Source organism: Heptranchias perlo, chromosome 17 (assembly GCF_035084215.1).
Source record: "Heptranchias perlo isolate sHepPer1 chromosome 17, sHepPer1.hap1, whole genome shotgun sequence".
Lineage (NCBI taxonomy): Eukaryota > Metazoa > Chordata > Chondrichthyes > Hexanchiformes > Hexanchidae > Heptranchias > Heptranchias perlo.
Genome location: NC_090341.1, coordinates 54540420 through 54561617, shown reverse-complemented (window position 1 = coordinate 54561617; position 21198 = coordinate 54540420). Strand labels below are relative to the sequence as shown.

At 48.2% G+C, this 21198-nt stretch overlaps 1 protein-coding gene across 1 annotated transcript in view; it reads right to left on the bottom strand.

Annotated features, from left to right (window-relative positions):
- LOC137333938 (cadherin-related family member 4-like) overlaps positions 1-21198 on the bottom strand; it is a 223632-nt gene that overhangs the window by 199920 nt on the left and 2514 nt on the right. The window contains exons 2-5 of the mRNA XM_067998290.1: positions 19163-19166; positions 15033-15059; positions 5046-5242; positions 1644-1806 (exon numbers count right to left, since the gene is read on the bottom strand). Coding sequence (XP_067854391.1) covers positions 1644-1806; positions 5046-5242; positions 15033-15059; positions 19163-19166 — 391 coding nt within the window. The remainder of the gene's footprint in view (positions 1-1643; positions 1807-5045; positions 5243-15032; positions 15060-19162; positions 19167-21198) is intronic.

The window sequence follows — 21198 nt, the reverse complement described above, 5'->3', positions numbered from 1 at the left end:
TCCAGTCCCCTGGTGAGCATGGGCCCACAGTCTAATCCAGTCTCCCAGTGAGCATGGGCCCACAGTCTAATCCAGTCCCAAGTGAGCATGGGCCCTCCGTCTAATTCAGTCCCTAGTGAGCATGGGCCCACAGTCTATTCCACTCACCTGGTGAGCATGGGCCCACCATCTAATCCAGTCCCTAGTGAGCATGGGCCCACAGTGTAATCCAGTCCCCTGGTGAGCATGGGCCCACAGTCTAATCCAGTCTCCCAGTGAGCATGGGCCCACAGTCTAATCCAGTCCCTAGTGAGCATGGGCCCACAGTCTAATCCAGTCCCCTAGTGAGCATGGGCCCACAGTCTAATCCAGTCCCTAGTGAGCCTGGGCCCACAGTCTAATCCAGTCTCCTGGTGAGCATGGGCCCGCAGTCTTATCCAGTCCCTAGTGAGCATGTGCCCGCAGTCTAATCCAGTCCGTAGTGAGCATGAGCCCACAGTCTAATCCAGTCCCCCAGTGAGCATGGGCCCACAGTCTAATCCAGTCCCCTAGTGAGCATGGGCCCACAGTCTAATCCAGTCCCCTCGTGAGCATGGGCCCACAGTCTAATCCAGTCCCTAGTGAGCATGGGCCTACAGTCTAATCCAGTCCCCTCGTGAGCATGGGCCCACATTCTATTCCACTCCCCTGGTGAGCATGGGCCCACCATCTAATCCAGTCCCTCGTGAGCATGGGCCCACAGTCTAATCCAGTCCCCTGGTGAGCATGGGCCCACAGTCTAATCCAGTCTCCCAGTGAGCATGGGCCCACAGTCTAATCCAGTCCCAAGTGAGCATGGGCCCTCCGTCTAATTCAGTCCCTAGTGAGCATGGGCCCACAGTCTATTCCACTCACCTGGTGAGCATGGGCCCACCATCTAATCCAGTCCCTAGTGAGCATGGGCCCACAGTGTAATCCAGTCCCCTGGTGAGCATGGGCCCACAGTCTAATCCAGTCTCCCAGTGAGCATGGGCCCACAGTCTAATCCAGTCCCTAGTGAGCATGGGCCCACAGTCTAATCCAGTCCCCTAGTGAGCATGGGCCCACAGTCTAATCCAGTCCCTAGTGAGCCTGGGCCCACAGTCTAATCCAGTCTCCCAGTGAGCATGGGCCCGCAGTCTTATCCAGTCCCTAGTGAGCATGGGCCCACAGTCTAATCCAGTCCGTAGTGAGCATGGGCCCACAGTCTAATCCAGTCCCTAGTGAGCATGGGCCCACAGTCTAATCCAGTCCGTAGTGAGCATGGGCCCACAGTCTAATCCAGTCCCTAGTGAGCATGGGCCCACAGTCTAATCCAGTCCGTAGTGAGCATGGGCCCACAGTCCAAAACTGTGCCTAATTCAAACTCCTTGGCACGAAGTTAGCAATCTCACCGTGAAAGACTCAGGATGGTTTGTGTCGAAAATGGAAAAATATCACCTTGATGCAGTAAGGGGGGCTTGTCCAAGATTGGGGATAAGATGCAATGTTGGGTCAGAGATGGAGTTTTATCCTGCATCAACTGTGCCATCACTGAGCTGGGAGTGCTGGGAACTCTGGGAATGACACTCCACTCCACTCACATCCCTCGACTTGCTGAGCACAACATTCATTGGAAGACAATCATTTAAAAAGCAATCACCCACCTCCTTGAGTCTGGAATTGTACCCCACACTTCACTTCTTCCACATCTTGCACATGTAGATAGAATTGTTTGATGATAGTGGCCGAATTAAATCCACTGATTTTTACGCTCATTAGGTAAATGGGATTCCATTCATAATCCAAGGAGGCATGCTTCAGAAAAATCTAAAAGAATAATATTTTTAGAAAAGTACATGAGTAGTTGGACAATGATCAAAAAGGAGACCCACCACCACCTTCTCAAGGGCAACTAGGAGATGGGCAATAAATGCCAGCCTTGGCAGCGATGCCCACATCCCAAGAATGAATATATAAAAAACTACAGATCAGAACATCGTATCTGTTTAAAGCTCCCTTTAAACCAGCACTTTCCCTTTGATGTGAAGTTGTTTCTAATGCACATTAACTCAAGAGGGGGTGGCTGGACCTGATCTGACTCCTGAACACACCTAAACCAAATGATGTGAGATTCCCAGTCAACAGTATGAAGGACTGTTGGCAATGACATTGTATGAATATTGAACTGGGCTGCATCAAATTCCTCTTTCTGTTGGCACTCTATTGCTTCAGAAGTTAGAGGGGTTTGATAATTCATTCTGGGGATGTGGGCGTCGCTGGCGAGGCCAGCATTTATTGCCCATCCCTAATTGCCCTTGAGAAGGTGGTGGTGAGCCGCCTTCTTGAACCGCTGCAGTCCGTGTGGTGAAGGTTCTCCCACAGTGCTGTTAGGAAGGGAGTTCCAGGATTTTGACCCAGCGGCGATGAAGGAACGGCGATATATTTCCAGGTCGGGATGGTGTGTGACTTGGAGGGGAACGTGCAGGTGGTGTTGTTCCCATGCGCCTGCTGCCCTTGTCCTTCTAGGCGGTGGAGGTCGCAGGTTTGGGAGGTGTTTATACAATAACATTTCTACTCTTATAACTCCGGCCCAGTGCAAAAGACCCTTTTATAAAGCACTGGGGCATGTGTCCATTGAACCTCCTTAACTCAATATTGGATGTCTTTAATCTTAAAATAAGGTGTGCATTCCCAACCCACTCTCATAACATTAGCATTAGGGGGAAGAGCTCAGCACTTAGGATCAACCAATGCATCCGCAGAGCTCAATGCGAGATGCGTCTGGCAATGTAACCCTAGTCTGCTCGCTGTGTGTCCCACCTCGGGCCTGTCTCTCTGGTATTGCAGCTCGATGCAGCCCAGGTACGTATGTGGCCTTTGAACTGAACAAATTGCTTGGCTGCTGATGCTCTCCATTTTCTAGCAGCACCATTCCATTTTCCTCCAACTTTCCAAAGCAATCATTTGCTGAACCATGTTATAAGTTACTGGGGGTTCCAGTCTAAGTGCATGATTTCTCTCGCTGGATGGTGGTATTAAGGGGTCCTGTCAACTCTTAAAACAATCCCCCTCCCTCCCTCTCTGTCCCAGAGGCACCAATATTTCTCTGGGCTGCTGTTCCACCAACACTGGTTGTCTTCTGTGCACAGTTTTGGTCTCCTTATCTAAGGAAGGATATACTTGCCTTAGAGGCGGTGCAATGAAGGTTCACTAGATTAATTCCTGGGATGAGAGGGTTGACCTATGAGGAGAGGTTGAGTAGAATGGGCCTATACTCTCTGGAGTTTAGAAGAATGAGAGGTGATCTCATTGAAACATATAAGATTCTGAGGGAGCTTGATAGGGTGGATGCTGAGAGGATGTTTCCCCTGGCTAGAGAGTCTTGAATTAGGGGTCACAGTCTCAGGATACGGGGTCGGCCATTTCGGACTGAGATGAGGAGAAATTTCTTCACTCAGAGGGTTGTGAATCTTCAGAATTCTCTACCCCAGAGGGCTGTGGATATTCAGTCGTTGAGTATATTCAAGGCTGAGATCGATGGATTTTTGTGGTCTAGGGGAATCAAGGGATATGGGGATCAGGCGGGAAAGTGGAGTTGAGGTCGAAGATCAGCCATGATCTGATTGAATGGCGGAGCAGGCTCGAGGGGCCGAATGGCCTACTCCTGCTCCTAGTTCTTATGTTCTTTTGGTACCTTCACCAACTGGACTTTTTGCATGTCGGAGCCTGGGCAGTGCATGCTGGCAGACTATTTCGCCACAGAGGCATCTAAGCCAGGCCCAGTCCTGGCCCCCACAGAGAGGTATTTTCCAGCGGGAGCAGGAACCCAGGCTGTATTCTTTCCTCCCTATGCAGGGGCACTGAGGCTGATCGTAGCCCCTGTATAACTGCCCCAGCTTAGATCAGTTCACTGGGATAGAGCCGAGAGGACTTTCCTCAGTTCCACAATGGGCAATGGGATTAACAATGACACCAATGGGGAGAGCTCATGACTCAAGGTCTTAACTGAACAGAAAGACTCTGGTTTCTAGTGGGGAGCAATTTTAAAGATAAGCAGATTCGGTGCAACCAGGGGCTGAGAGGGCAATGGGAGCTCAAACGTTCCTTCGCACCGTGAGGCCCGGTAGATTTTAACTCCCAGGCCTTATCTACATAATCGGAGGCAGTCTCCAGCCTGAACCCAGCAGGAGAGAGGGGACGTGGGGCAGTCGGAGGCCGATGGAACGATGTCCGGCACTAAGATAGCATTCAGCGGAGGAGGCCCAAGATGGTGCCCACAGGATCACTTCCACTCCTGCCGACAATTTATCAGATAGAAAGAGTAAAATGATAATAAATTATCTTGCTGGGCCTCTTCTGGCCCTGCACCTCCCTTCCTGCCAGGCTTGGCCGTGTGGGGAAGCCAGTAGGCCTTGCCCCTGCAGGCCTGGGGTCAAGATTGCAGTCAGGCCCCAATCACGTCATGGGGGCCTGATCGCCATAGATAAAGAAGGACCCTGCCAGCTGCAAACGGGTGTCCTCGGCACCTGCCATTTAAAATTGCAGTTGGCAGGATTGGGGCAGGAGGCCAGCCAGGGTCGCCAACTCTGGTCGGATGTGCCTCTGGAGGTTTTATCACGTGAACATCACGCCTCCAACCGCCCCTCCCCCACAATCCCGCCATTGATGGCCCGAGACGTCCAGTCTCGAGAGAGCCCCGCCTTCCCACTCCGATTGGAAAGCGAACCGCCTCATCGTTACCCGATTGGATGACTCTCGACTGTCAATCAAACAACCTGTTTCCTATCTCCAATATTTTTATAACTAATAAACAAAATTGTTCAAAGAAGATGATAAAAACACACAGTTTTAATGCCCTTATGATTTTTCTCACAGCAGTGTGCTGGAGATTAATCTTTAATTCCTGGAGACTCCAGGCTATTCTTGGAGAGTTACCGACCCTGATGCCAGGGGGTACATTTCCAGCTCCATGTTACCTGCCCTCCCGCCTGGATCTCGCCAGGTGGAGAGGGTTAAAGTTCTCCCCAAGATGTCTGTGTGTGGAGAGGAGGAGGCAGTGAACATACCTCTGCTTTATAATAATTTGTATGTTCAACCGCAAGTCTGTTCCTCAAAAATAAAACAAAGAAATCGCTTTGTGGTTGGGTGGTGATGGTGATTTGGCTGATATTATCGTCCACCACAGTTGCCTGGAACTCATAAATCTTGGTTCCTGAAGGACTGTCCTCCGGTACAGTAACACTGTTTTCGAAATCATCCACCACTAGACAGAACAGGAGAATAAACACCGTTAATCTCAGGAGCACTCTCGCCTCTAAATCTAAACGTTATGGGATCAAGTCCCACTCCAGAGACTTAAGCACATTATCCAGGCTGACACTCCAGTGTTAGTACTGAGGGAGTGCTGCACTGTCAGAGGTGTCCTCTTTAGGATGAGACGTTAAACCGAGGCCCCGTCTGCCCTCTCAGGTGGATGTGAAAGATCCCACGGCACTATTCGAAGAAGAGCAGGGGAGTTCTCCCTGGTGACTTGGCCAATATTTATCCCTCAACCAACATCACTAAAACAGATTACCTGATCATTATCACATTGCTGTTTGTGGGATCTTGCTGTGCGTAAATTGGCTGCCGCGTTTCCTACATTACAACAGTGACTACACTTCAAAAGTGCTTCATTGGCTGTGAAGCGCTTTGGGATGTCCTGAGGTGAAAGGTGTGATATAAATACAAGTCTTTCTTTCTTTTTCTGTCTAATTGAACATAATCTTTGGTTGTTTCAAGTCGAGAAGCATAGCACATTCTGGGATTTACAAAACCCTTCGGATTTTTCCCCTTCCTCTCCTTAACAAACTCTTTGTTACTTTGCCCAAGCACCTAGTCTTCATGCCTGAGCCCATACAATGAGTGCCAATAGGATATTTGACCATGGTGGGCATGGCCCCGATCCTGTCCTCGTCTGCCACCCATTTTCCAGCACGGATCACTGGCTAGTGATCAAGTGCAGGGCACCCTGGTTGAATGTTACCCCTCCCCCAAGGGCACTGAGCCCAAGTTTGATGTCCCTCGAGTGCCACGCCAAATGAGAGCAGTTAACTCAGCACAGAACGGGGATATATCCCCTTCTCCTGCAACCAGGGTTTAACATGAAATAGTGCTCAGGATTAACCCTTTCTGTAGCCTCTATAAATCCCTGTCTCCTTTGGCCTTTTTTCAAGGCTGAAGAATCTGACTGGCTCTTCCCTGCAGCACTTCAGGATCTTGACTGTTTCCCTTGTGTGAGTAGAACCGAGCTCAGTCCTCAAGATACAGCCTGACTGGAGCTCAGTCCTCAATGAGCAGCCTGACTGGAGCTCAGTCCTCAAGATACAGCCTGACTGGAGCTCAGTCCTCAAGGTACAGCCTGACTGGAGCTCAGTCCTCAAGGTACAGCCTGACTGGAGCTCAGTCCTCAAGGTACAGCCTGACTAGAGCTCAGTCCTCAAGATACAGCCTGACTAGAGCTCAGTCCTCAAGATACAGTCTGACTGGAGCTCAGTCCTCAAGGTACAGCCTGACTAGAGCTCAGTCCTCAAGATACAGTCTGACTAGAGCTCAGTCCTCAAGATACAGCCTGACTAGAGCTCAGTCCTCAAGATACAGTCTGACTGGAGCTCAGTCCTCAAGATACAGTCTGACTAGAGCTCAGTCCTCAAGATACAGTCTGACTGGAGCTCAGTCCTCAAGGTACAGCCTGACTGGAGCTCAGTCCTCAAGGAGCAGCCTGACTAGAGCTCAGTCCTCAAGGTACAGTCTGACTGGAGCTCAGTCCTCAAGGTACAGCCTGACTAGAGCTCAGTCCTCAAGGAGCAGCCTGACTGGAGCTCAGTCCTCAAGGTACAGTCTGACTAGAGCTCAGTCCTCAAGGTACAGTCTGACTAGAGCTCAGTCCTCAAGGTACAGTCTGACTAGAGCTCAGTCCTCAAGGTACAGTCTGACTGGAGCTCAGTCCTCAAGGTACAGTCTGACTGGAGCTCAGTCCTCAAGGTACAGTCTGACTAGAGCTCAGTCCTCAAGGTACAGGCTGACTGGAGCTCAGTCCTCAAGGTACAGTCTGACTAGAGCTCAGTCCTCAAGGTACAGGCTGACTGGAGCTCAGTCCTCAATGAGCAGCCTGACTGGAGCTCAGTCCTCAAGATGCAGTCTGACCGGAGCTCAGTCCTCAACGAGCAGCCTGACTGGAGCCCAGTCCTCAAGGTACAGCCTGACTGGAGCTCAGTTCTCAATGAGCAGCCTGACTGGAGCTCAGTCCTCAAGGTACAGCCTGACTGGAGCTCAGTCCTCAAGGAGCAGCCTGACTAGAACTCCATACAGCTCAGCACATTGCCAACTGCTCACTGCTTGAGTGAAGGTCCAGCGTTTCGGCCCTCTGTCTGCACAGCTCACCTGATGCCCAATGCGCTCGCTTATTCTGGGCACTTTACAAAGCGCCCACGACACTTTGCGAATGACCTCTGTTGTGTAGCGTGGTGTTTGAGGCGGTTCCTGTGCGTGCCCCACACACTGAGGGTGAAAACCCCGCCATCGCTAGCACCTCTGCCCAAAATTCAGAAAAGGTGTGTTATGTCCCGCCTAGGATGGGGGCGCTGGGAGTTGGCATCGGTGTGGTTCTATTCCCTGGGGATGAAATGGAATGGGAGTCACCAGAACGCTTGGAAGAGTCTCTATTGAGATATGGGACGGATTTACCTTCATGGGGCTCAGCAGCAGTGAGGTCTCTTCTCCAACCCCACCATAACCCCAACACAAACTCCGTGCTCGGGGTTCATTACCCAAACAGGGCAGACTCCCGGCAAAATTTACACTACTGAGGAAGCCCGTAGAAATGATGGGTCTGTTCAGAATGTCTAGAAAGAAAGACTTGCTTTTATATCTCGCCTTTCGTGATCTCAGGACATCCCAAAGCACTTTACAGCCTATTAGTACTTTTGAAGTGTAGTCACTGTTGTAATGAAGGTCCCGCAAACAGCAATGTGATAATGAGCAGATAATCTGTTTCAGTGACGTTGGTTGAGGGATAAATATTGGCCGGGACACTGGGAGAATGCTTCTGGTCTTCGAATAGTGCCATGGGATCTTTTACATCCACCTGTCAGAGGTGCTGTCTTTCGAGTAACATTAAACTGAGGCCTTCTCTGCCCTCTTAGGTGGACGTAAAGATCCCATGGAACAGGGGAGTTCCCCCCGTTGTCCTGGCCAACATTTACTCCTCAACTAACATCACTACAAAAAAAACAAATTAGCTGGTCATTATCACATTGCTGTTTGTGGGATCTTGCTGTGTATAATTTTGGCTGATGCAATTCCTACATTATAACAGTGACTACACTTCAAAAATATTTCATTAGCTTTAAAGCACTTTGGGATGTCCTGAGGTCGAGAAAGGCTCCATATAAATGCAAATTGTTTTTTCCTTTCTTTCTCTGTGTGTAGTACCAGTAACCAGTAACCAGTGGTGTTCCACAGGGGTCGGTGCTGGGTCCCCAACTCTTTACAATCTATATTAACGATTTGGAGGAGGGGACCGAGTGCAACATATCAAAATTTGCAGATGATACAAAGATGGGAGGGAAAGTAGAGAGTGAGGAGGACATAAAAAACCTGCAAGGGGATATAGACAGGCTGGGTGAGTGGGCGGAGATTTGGCAGATGCAATATAATATTGGAAAATGTGAGGTTATGCACTTTGGCAGGAAAAATCAGAGAGCAAGTTATTTTCTTAATGGCGAGAGACTGGAAAGTACTGCAGTACAAAGGGATCTGGGGGTCCTAGTGCAAGAAAATCAAAAAGTTGGTATGCAGGTGCAGCAGGTGATCAAGAAAGCCAACGGAATGTTGGCTTTTATTGCTAGGGGGATAGAATATAAAAACAAGGAGGTATTGCTGCAGTTATATAAGGTATTGGTGAGACCGCACCTGGAATACTGCATACAGTTTTGGTCTCCATACTTAAGAAAAGACATACTTGCTCTCGAGGCAGTACAAAGAAGGTTCACTCGGTTAATCCCGGGGATGAGGGGGCGGACATATGAGGAGAGGTTGAGTAGATTGGGACTCTACTCATTGGAGTTCAGAAGAATGAGAGGCGATCTTATTGAAACATATAAGATTGTGAAGGGTCTTGATCGGGTGGATGCGGTAAGGATGTTCCCAAAGATGGGTGAAACTAGAACTAGGGGGCATAATCTTAGAATAAGGGGCTGCTCTTTCAAAACTGAGATGAGGAGAAACTTCTTCACTCAGAGGGTGGTAGGTCTGTGGAATTTGCTGCCCCAGGAAGCTGTGGAAGCTACATCATTAAATAAATTTAAAACAGAAATAGACAGTTTCCTAGAAGTAAAGGGAATTAGGGGTTATGGGGAGCGGGCAGGAAATTGGACATGAAGCTGAGTTCGGATCGGTCAATGCCCTGTGGGTGGCGGAGAGGGCCCAGGGGCTATGTGGCCGGGTCCTGCTCCGACTTCTTGTGTTCTTTAGATTTGTGGTTGGGATCAGATCAGCCATGATCTTATTGAATGGCGGAGCAGGCTCGAGGGGCCGATTGGCCTACTCCTGCTCCAATTTCTTATGTTCTTATGTTCTTATGTTTCCTGTACCTGGTGGGACAGATTATTGGTTATTGGCAGAGAGAGGGAGAGAGAACTCCCCTGCTCTTCTTCGAAACAGTGCCATGGGATCTTTTACGTCCACCTGAGAGGGTAGATGGGGCCTCGGTTTAATGTCTCATCCCAAAGACAGTGCAGCACTCCCTCAGTACTGCATTGAAGTGTCAGCCGAGATTTTGTGCCTTGGAGTGGAACCTGAACCCTCGACCTTCTGACTCAGAGGCGAGGGTGCTACCCTGGATTGTGGAGAGCTTGAAATCACACATTTTTAGCAACACACTGGGACTCGGGGACACTGGGCCTGAAATGCTGATTGCCTGCACAAAACACGGACAATGGAATAGCTGGTCTTTTCCTGTCCGTCATTTTCGCATGTTCGTATGTAAGTGGCATGTATGTGTGAGCAGTGTGTTTTCAAATCTACTGCCATCCCACCGGGGAGCTGATCCTTTCAGCCTGTTTACTACCTTTCAACTCAACTCAGACACTTTGCTTTTTCTTGCCTACTTTGACTCCTGATCCACCAACGCCTCGATTTTAAAATTCTCATCCTTGTTTTCAAATCCCTCCATGGCCTCGCCCCTTCACTATCTCTGTAACCTCCCCCAGCTGGAAAACCCTCCAAGATCTCTGCGCTCCTCCAATTCTTCCCTCTTGTGCATTCCTGATTTCCTTTGTTCCACCATTGACGGCTGTGCCTTCAACTGCCTAGGCCCTAAACTCTGGAATTCCCTCCCTAATCCTCTCTGCCTCTCTACCTCTTTCTCCTCCTTTAAGACGCCTCTTAAAACCTACCTCTTTGTCCAAGCTTTTGGTCACCTGTCCTAATGTGTCCTTCTTTGGCTCACTGTCAATTTTCTGTCTGATTACATTTGCGTGAAGCGCCCTTTACTACTCAATGGAAGTTCTTGTTCTATTGCCTCTGAAGCATCTTTTCTCCTCCTAGTGTGACCCACCTACCTAATGAAACAGCAAAGTTAAATTCTCACCATCAATCGGAGGCTTTCCCTATGAATACCTGCACAGCTGATCCAGGAATACCACTGGATAAAGACTCCTCCTTAAGAAGAAGTCAGCAGTGAGACTTCTCCTCAGGAGTCGATCACCTTGCTGGGAATCCTCTGACTGATGTTTCACGCTGTAGCTTCACCGCTCACCGGAGCTGTTTCCACTAGTCCAGTCTGCACTTGTCTTCTCACCCGGGTCCAAGTCCAGGCCCAGGCCCAGGTCCATGTCCAGGCCCAGGCCCAGGTCCAGGCCGAGGCCCAGGCCCAGGCCCAGGCCCAGGCCCAGGTCCATGTCCAGGCCCAGGCCCAAGCCCAGGCCCAGGTCCAGGACCAGGTCCAGGCTGAGGTCCAGGTCCAGGCCCAGGCCTAGGTCCAGGCTGAGGTCCAGGCCCAGGCCTAGGTCCAGGCCCAGGTCCAAGCCCAGGTCCAGGCCCAGACCAAGGCCCAGGCCCAGGTCCAGGCCCAGACTGAGGTCCAGGCCCAGGTCCAGGCTGAGGTCCAGGCCCAGGCCCAGGCCCAGGTCCAGGCTCAGACCCAGGCCCCGTTATTTCTCTTTGTCACTGGCCAGGAGTTCTGTAATAACTGAATCTGAGACAGCACGGGCCTGGATGAGGAATGAGCAGGAGGTGGCCCGTGAGAGATGCAAAACGCCCTCTGTTAATTGCGAAGAACATCTCGGTCAATTTTCATGTAAGTCAATTTCCTTCCGAGTTTCAGTCGCTTTGAGTCTCTGCGTGGGCTTTTACCGTAATGGTGTCGTATTGGATCAAAGAGTTTCAGTGATTGATTATTTTACACACTGATAAAAGAATTCCCATTTGCATCAAACTTTATCAGGTCCTCAGACACCTCAAAGGGCTTCCCATACAACGTAGTGTAGTCTCTGCTGTTAGGCAGATCAATTCAGCAGCCAGATCCCACAAACAGCAATGAAATAAATGACCATTTAATCTATTTTAGTGATGTTTGCTGAAGGATAAATGTTAACCAGGACACCGAGAGACCTCCCATACTGTCTTCAAATAGTACCATGGGATCTTTTACATCCACCTGAAGAGGTAGGTGGGGCCTTGTTTTAATGTGTCACCCCCCAGCACTGTACTCAAGTGTCAGCCTAGATTATCCAGTCAGGCCCTGGAGTGCGGCTGCAACAAATTAGCTTCTAACTCCGAGCCAAGGTGATCGTTGTAGTTTATTTTCACAGTTTTCAGGGTGAGCTAAATATTCTTTCAAATGTGTGAAAACGTGCCGTTTAAATTATGCGGGAACGAGTGGGACCTGGAATTTGAATGCAGCAGAATCAGTTGTGATGAAAGATTGACTTGCCTGAGTTGTCAGGTTTGCAGGGTGCTGGCCCCAGCGATGTCTCCCCTCTGCTCACTGTCTCTGGACTGCTACACTCTTTTATTTGATCAGTCCCACCAACTGCAGGGAGACCCAGCGACACCCGCCCCAAACTGAGACCGGCTGGGGGGAGTTTAAATTATAATCTGCACTGATTGGTAGCAACAGCTACAATCACAGAATGGTGACAGCAGGAGGAGCAGGCCATTCAGCCCTTCGAGCCTGTGCCACACACACATACACACTCACACAACAGTTCTTTCTTTCCTTCTGACATGGAACGACTTCCATTTATAGAGTGCCCGTCATATTCCGGAGAATACTTGCCTCAAGGTCTTGGTGTTTAGCTTTTTTTCCCCAACTCCCCACATCTCCTGTTTAAGAGCTTTTTCTGTATGAACGATGACAGCTGGCTGGCCAAACCCTCCCAAAGATCTGTCTGCACTCTCGTTGATCTCCTCCACCCAGGAACAAGGGAGACAACGTACCTTCTGGATTCCAGGCCTTGGCCGGAGACACATGGGTCCATACCCTGATCACAGAGTCACCGACTGCTAATACGCTCTCCATGTCTACCAGCCCCTGGGTGGGAACATGCTCCATGGGGACACCTTTCACATTGCCTCTAACAACCTTCCCCTGTCCTTCAGAAGACCCTTCCCTGTTGTCCAACTAACTCCTCGTATTCCAGACTATTCCAGGCTAAGAACATAAGAACATAAGAAATTGGAGCAGGAGTAGGCCAATTGGCCCCTCGAGCCTGCTCCGCCATTCAATAAGATCATGGCTGATCTGATCCCAACCACAAATCTAAAGAACACAAGAAGTCGGAGCAGGACCCGGCCACATAGCCCCTGGGCCCTCTCCGCCACCCACAGGGCATTGACCGATCCGAACTCAGCTTCATGTCCAATTTCCTACCCGCTCCCCATAACCCCTAATTCCCTTTACTTCTAGGAAACTGTCTATTTCTGTTTTAAATTTATTTAATGATGTAGCTTCCACAGCTTCCTGGGGCAGCAAATTCCACAGACCTACCACCCTCTGAGTGAAGAAGTTTCTCCTCATCTCAGTTTTGAAAGAGCAGCCCCTTATTCTAAGATTATGCCCCCTAGTTCTAGTTTCACCCATCTTTGGGAACATCCTTACTGCATCCACCCGATCAAGACCCTTCACAATCTTATATGTTTCAATAAGATCGCCTCTCATTCTTCTGAACTCCAATGAGTAGAGTCCCAATCTACTCAACCTCTCCTCATATGTCCGCCCCCTCATCCCCGGGATTAACCGAGTGAACCTTCTTTGTACTGCCTCGAGAGCAAGTATGTCTTTTCTTAAGTATGGAGACCAAAACTGTATGCAGTATTCCAGGTGCGGTCTCACCAATACCTTATATAACTGCAGCAATACCTCCTTGTTTTTATATTCTATCCCCCTAGCAATAAAAGCCAACATTCCGTTGGCTTTCTTGATCACCTGCTGCACCTGCATACCAACTTTTTGATTTTCTTGCACTAGGACCCCCAGATCCCTTTGTACTGCAGTACTTTCCAGTCTCTCGCCATTAAGAAAATAACTTGCTCTCTGATTTTTCCTGCCAAAGTGCATAACCTCACATTTTCCAATATTATATTGCATCTGCCAAATCTCCGCCCACTCACCCAGCCTGTCTATATCCCCTTGCAGGTTTTTTATGTCCTCCTCACTCTCTACTTTCCCTCCCATCTTTGTATCATCTGCAAATTTTGATATGTTGCACTCGGTCCCCTCCTCCAAATCGTTAATATAGATTGTAAAGAGTTGGGGACCCAGCACCGACCCCTGTGGAACACCACTGGTTACTGGTTGCCAGTCCGAAAATGAACCATTTATCCCAACTCTCTGCTTCCTGTTCGATAACCAATCCTCCACCCATGCCAGAATATTACCCCCAATCCCGTGATTTTTTATCTTAAGTAATAATCTTTTATGTGGCACCTTGTCGAATGCCTTCTGGAAGTCTAAATACACTATGTCCACTGGTTCCCCTTTATCCACCCTGTACGTTATATCCTCGAAGAACTCAAGCTTTCTGATTCCTGGCCCTGTTTGACTTCACCCCTGTCAACTTTCTCCCAGATATTTTTTTCCTCACCTTCCAGTCCGGTGTGGAGATACTATGGAATGCCTGCTCTAAAGGTGTCTCCCCTGCGTGTACTGCATCGTGTATTAAGCTGCTTCTGCTCAATATTTGATGCTCACTGAGTCACTGCAGCTGGCGTGTGGTGACTCACTGGTAATTAGTACAGATGTGTTCATCCTGCACCATGTTTAGCGTACACTTCCGATCCAACCATTGTACAAATTTATATTAATTATTGAACTATATCTATGATTAAATTCTAAGTGGTGTCCTTAATAAAATACAAACATTTTAAAATATTCAACCTGCAAGAAAAAGTTGATTGACTCCTGCTGCCAAAACACAGACTGCTGGCCCCTCTCCCAGCAGGTCCCACCCGTAGTGTCAGCCTTGACTCTCGCCTCTGAGTCAAGAGGTTGTGGTGTTCCAGCTCTGCTCCAGAGACTTGAGCACAATATTGAGGCTGACACAGCTAGTACAGTACTGAGGGAACGCTGCACCGTTGGAGGAGATGTTAAACCGAGGCCCTGTCTGCCCTCTAAGGTGGATGTAAAAGATCCTGTGGCACTATTTTGAAGAAGAGCAGGGGAGATTTCCCCAGTTTCCTGGCCAATATTTATCACTCAACCAACATCACTAAAAAAATAGATGTTCTGGTCATTATCAAATTGCTGTTTGTGGGATCTTGCTGTGCACAAATTGACTGGCGTGTTTCCTACATTACAACAGTGACTCCACTTCAAAAGTACTTCTTTGGCTGTAAAACGCTTTGGGACGTCCTGAGGTTGTGATGGGCACTATATAAATACAAGTTCTTTCTCTCTTTGTTTTCACTCTTTGCCCAATGGATGCCCAGCCTGGACAGGCTGCAGCCAGAGCTAAGATCACCCTAAGTCCGCTCATCAATCTTAAAACAAATTATTTGTTAAAATAACTCACTGATTTTTCCTCCAACACTAAAATCATCTGAAAAAAGGAAGAAAAACAATGTTTGATTAATCATCTGATCACAAGAAATATTTTAAACAGAGAATGTAATACAGTAAACTGGAAGCTCACACATGCACACACACACATGTGCTTTTACACACACACTCACACACAAACTCACTCATACATACATACACGCTCATACACATACACTCACACACGCACACGCACCCACATGTGTACACATGCGCACACACACTCACACACAGTCTCACACACTCACACAAACACAAAGTCACTCACACTCACACACACTCATTCACACACACTCACACACACTCATAAACACTCACACAAACACAAAGTCACTCACACACACACACTCGCTCACAAGTAAATGCACACAAACATGCACACACGCTCACACACACATTCACCCACATACGCACGCACACATGTGTCCACATGTGCACACACAAAAAAACACTCAGACAAACACGCACACCCACAAATACTCACAAACACTCACAGACACACACGCACGCTCACACACACACTAGTGCTCACACTCACACACACAATCACATACTCACATGCACCACACACTCAAAAACACACACACACACTGACACACTTACACACACGCTCATGCACACACACATACACACACACACACCAACACGCTCGCACACACACTCAACTAACAAAAACACACACACACACACATGCTCATCCACACTCACAAACATACAACACTCACACACAATCACTCACATACACTCATACAATCAAACACACACACTCACGCACACACAGACACACACACACTGATACACACACAGTCACACACGCAGTCTCACGCACATACACATACTCACACACGTTCTCACACACACACTCACACGCACACTCAACTACACGGACTCACCAATCTGGCCAATTACCGCCCCATCAGTCTACTCTCAATCATCAGCAAACTGATGGAAGGTGTCGTCGACAGTACTATCAAGCGGCACTTACTCACCAATAACCTGCTCACCGATGCTCAGTTTGGGTTCCGCCAGGACCACTCGGCTCCAGACCTCATTACAGCCTTGTTCCAAACATGGACAAAAGAGCTGAATTCCAGAGGTGAGGTGAGAGTGACTGCCCTTGACATCAAGGCAGCATTTGACCGAGTGTGGCACCAAGGGGCCCTAGTAAAATTGAAGTCAATGGGAATCAGGGGGAAAACTCTCCAGTGGCTGGAGTCATACCTAGCACAAAGGAAGATGGTAGTGGTTGTTGGAGGCCAATCATCTCAGCCCCATGACATTGCTGCAGGAGTTCCTCAGGGCAGTGTCCTAGGCCCAACCATCTTCAGCTGCTTCATCAATGACCTTCCCTCCATCATAAGGTCAGAAATGGGGATGTTCGCTGATGATTGCACAGTGTTCAGTTCCATTCACAACCCCTCAAATAATGAAGCAGTCCGAGCCCACATGCAGCAAGATCTGGACAACATCCAGGCTTGGGCTCATAAGTGGCAAGTAACATTCGCGCCAGACAAGTGCCAGGCAATGGCCATCTCCAACAAGAGAGAGTCTAACCACCTCCCCTTGACATTCAACGGCATTACCATTGCCGAATCCCCCACCATCAACATGCTGGGGGTCACCATTGACCAGAAACTTAACTGGACCAGCCATATAAATACTGTGGCTACAAGAGCAGGTCAGAGGCTGGGTATTCTGTGGCGAGTGACTCACCTCCTGACTCCCCAAAGCCTTTCCACCATCTTCAAGGCACAAGTCAGGAGTGTGATGGAATACTCTCCACTTGCCTGGATGAGTGCAGCTCCAACAACACTCAAGAAGCTCGACACCATCCAGGACAAAGCAGCCCGCTTGATTGGCACCCCATCCACCACCCTAAACATTCACTCCCTTCACCACCGGTGCACTGTGGTTGTAGTGTGTACCATCCACAGGATGCACTGCAGCAACTCGCCAAGGCTTCTTCGACAGCAACTCCCAAACCCGCGACCTCTACCACCTAGAAGGACAAGAGCAGCAGGCGCATGGGAACAACACCACCTGCACGTTCCCCTCCAAGTCACACACCATCCCGACTTGGAAATATATCGCCGTTCCTTCATCGTCGCTGGGTCAAAATCCTGGAACTCCCTTCCTAACAGCACTGTGGGAGAACCGTCACCACACGGACTGCAGCGGTTCAAGAAGGCGGCTCACCACCACCTTCTCGAGGGCAATTAGGGATGGGCAATAAATGCCGGCCTTGCCAGCGACGCCCACATCCCATGAAAGAATTAAAAAAACCACTCAACACACACACACTAACTCAAACCCAGACTAACACGTATATACATACACACACATTCTCACACACACACTCAAACACACACTCACACACACAAAGCTCACACAAACACACGCACACGTGCACATATTCACATACATGCACACACATGCACACATTTGCATATATATACATGCTCACACACTCTCACACATGCCAACACACACTCACACTCACACACACTCTCACATATACTCATACACATTCACATACTCACACACACACACACACACACACATACTCACACACACTCTCAAACACATACACACACACTCACAGGCATACACACACACACACACACATACTCACACACACACACACACACACATACTCACACACACACATTCACACACATACTCACACACACACACACACACACTCACACACACACATACATTCACACACATACTCACACACACACACTCACACACACACACACATACTCACACACACACACACACACACATTCACACACATACTCACACACACACACACATACTCACACACACTCACACACACACACATACTCACACACACATTCACACACATACACACACACACACACATACTCACACACACACACACATACTTACACACACACATTCACACACATACTCACACACACACACATTCACACACACACACACATTCACACACACACATACTCACACACACACACACATTCACACACACACATACTCACACACACACACACACTCACACACACACACATTCACACACATACTCACACACACACACACACACTCACACACACACACACATTCACACACATACTCACACACACACACACACATACTCACACACACTCACACACACACATACTCACACACACATTCACACACATACTCACACACTCACACACATACTCACACATACTCACACACACACACACACATACTTACACACACACACATTCACATACACTCACACACACACTCACACACATACTCACACACTCACTCGCACATACACACACACATGCTTTCACACACACAGTCAAACACACACACACACTAACACAGACACTCAAACACACACACAACCAGACTCACACACACACTCACACTCACACACATTCACACACTAACAAAAACACACACACACACTCGCACACATGCTCATCCACACTCACAAACATACAACACTCACACAATCACTCACACACACTGATACAATCAAACACAAGTACTCACACACACACTCACATGCACTCATACACACACACTCACACATTCTCACTCACATACGCTCAAACACACATTCACACACTCACAAACACACACTTTCACACACACACTTAAATATACGCACTCACACTCAACACACATACACTCACAAACACAGACCAACACATGCACACTCGCACACACTCATACTCACACACGCTCACATACACACACATGCACACACATGCACATGTACATATATATACATGCTCACACACTCTAAGACATGCTCTCACACACACTCACACACACACTCTCGCATGTACACTCACCCACATTCACACACTCACACACACGTTCACGCACTGATTCACACACACTCTCGAACACACATACACACACTCACTTATACATGTACATCCTCACAACTGCACCCATCTACTGACACACACACACACACTCACACTTACATGCATACACACACTTACACATACATACACATGTGTGAACATGCACTCATGTGCACACACATATACACATGCACACACATATGCCTACACATGTTAACACACACACGCTCACACTCACACTTACATGTCTGCCAACACACACATGCACATACACAAGCACAAGCACAAGCACATACTAACAAAAACACACTCAAACACACGCAATCACACACATGCTCATCCACACTCACACACAATCACTCATACAGACAATCAAACACACGCACTCACACACGCAGTCTCATACACATACACACACTCGCATACATTCTCACTCACACACACTCACACACACACACTTTCACACAAACCCTCAAATACATGCATTCACACTCAACACACACACTCACACAAACCCGGACTAACACATACACACTCACACATACACTTACACACACATTCTCACACACACTCAAACACACACTCACAAAGCTCACAAAAACATATGCACACACTCACACACATACTCACACAGACACACAAAGACTCACACACATTCTCACTCACACACACTCACACACTCACAAAGCTCACAAAAACACACGCACACATGTGCACACATGCTCACACACACATAAAGACTCACACATTCTCACTCACACACACTCAAACACACACTCACACATGCACACTTTCACAGACACACTCAAATACACGCACTCACACTCAACACACACACATTCACACAAACCCAGACTAACACATACGCACACACTCATGCACTTACACACACATTCTCACACACACACTCACACACATACTAACAAAAACACACTCATACAATCACACACATGCACACACCTATGCTCACACACACTCACGCAGACACTCAAACACACACACACTCACAAACACACACTCACATATACTCATACACCCACGCTCACATTCACACACTTACACACACTCACTCAAACACACACTCACACACACAAAGCTCACACAAACACATGCACACATGTGCGCACACTCACACACATGCTCACACACACAAACACACACACATACACTCACACACTTTCGCACTCACACACACTCAAACACACACTTACACACACACACTTTCACACACACACTCAAATACATGCACTCACACTCAACACATACACACTCATACAAACCCAGACTAACACATATATGCTCACACACTTACACACACATTCTCACACACACTAACAAAAACACACTCACACAATCACACAGACGCTCACACTCATGCTCACACACATTCACACACTAACAAAAACACACACACACACACTCGCACACATGCTCATCCACAAACACAAACATACACATATGCTCACACACACTCACGCAGACACTCAAACAAACACACACAGACTAATACACACACACTCACACACGCTCATACACACTCACACACATACACCCACGCATTCACAAACACTCACACATACACACACTCACACACACTCATACACATGCTCACACGCACATTCACACAGATTCACACACACTCACACAAACATACACACTCACACACAATCACAGACACACTCACATACACACACACATGCATGTGCGCATGCACACATTCACAAATTCACACACCTGCATTTACACACACACTCACACATACTCACACACATGCTCACACACACTCACACATATACACATGCTCTCTCACACACACAGGCACTCAAACATACACATACTCACACACACAGTCAGTCCCACACTCATACATACTCACATTCACATACATGTGCTCACACTCACACATGCAAACACTCACATACACATGTTCACACATGCACTTACACACACATTCACATACTCACACACATCACACATATCACACACACAAGTACACACTCACACACACATTCACAAAAACAAAACCACACACACGCACACACATGCACTCACATACACATGCGCACACACATGCACTCACATACACATGCACACACACATGCACACATATGTCCATACACACTCACACATACACTTACACACATTCACATACTCACACACACGCAGTCACACACATACACTCACAAACACTCAAACCCACACTCACAAAAAAACTCTCACATACACACTCTTACACATACACACACACACACTCTCACACATACACACTCACACACATAC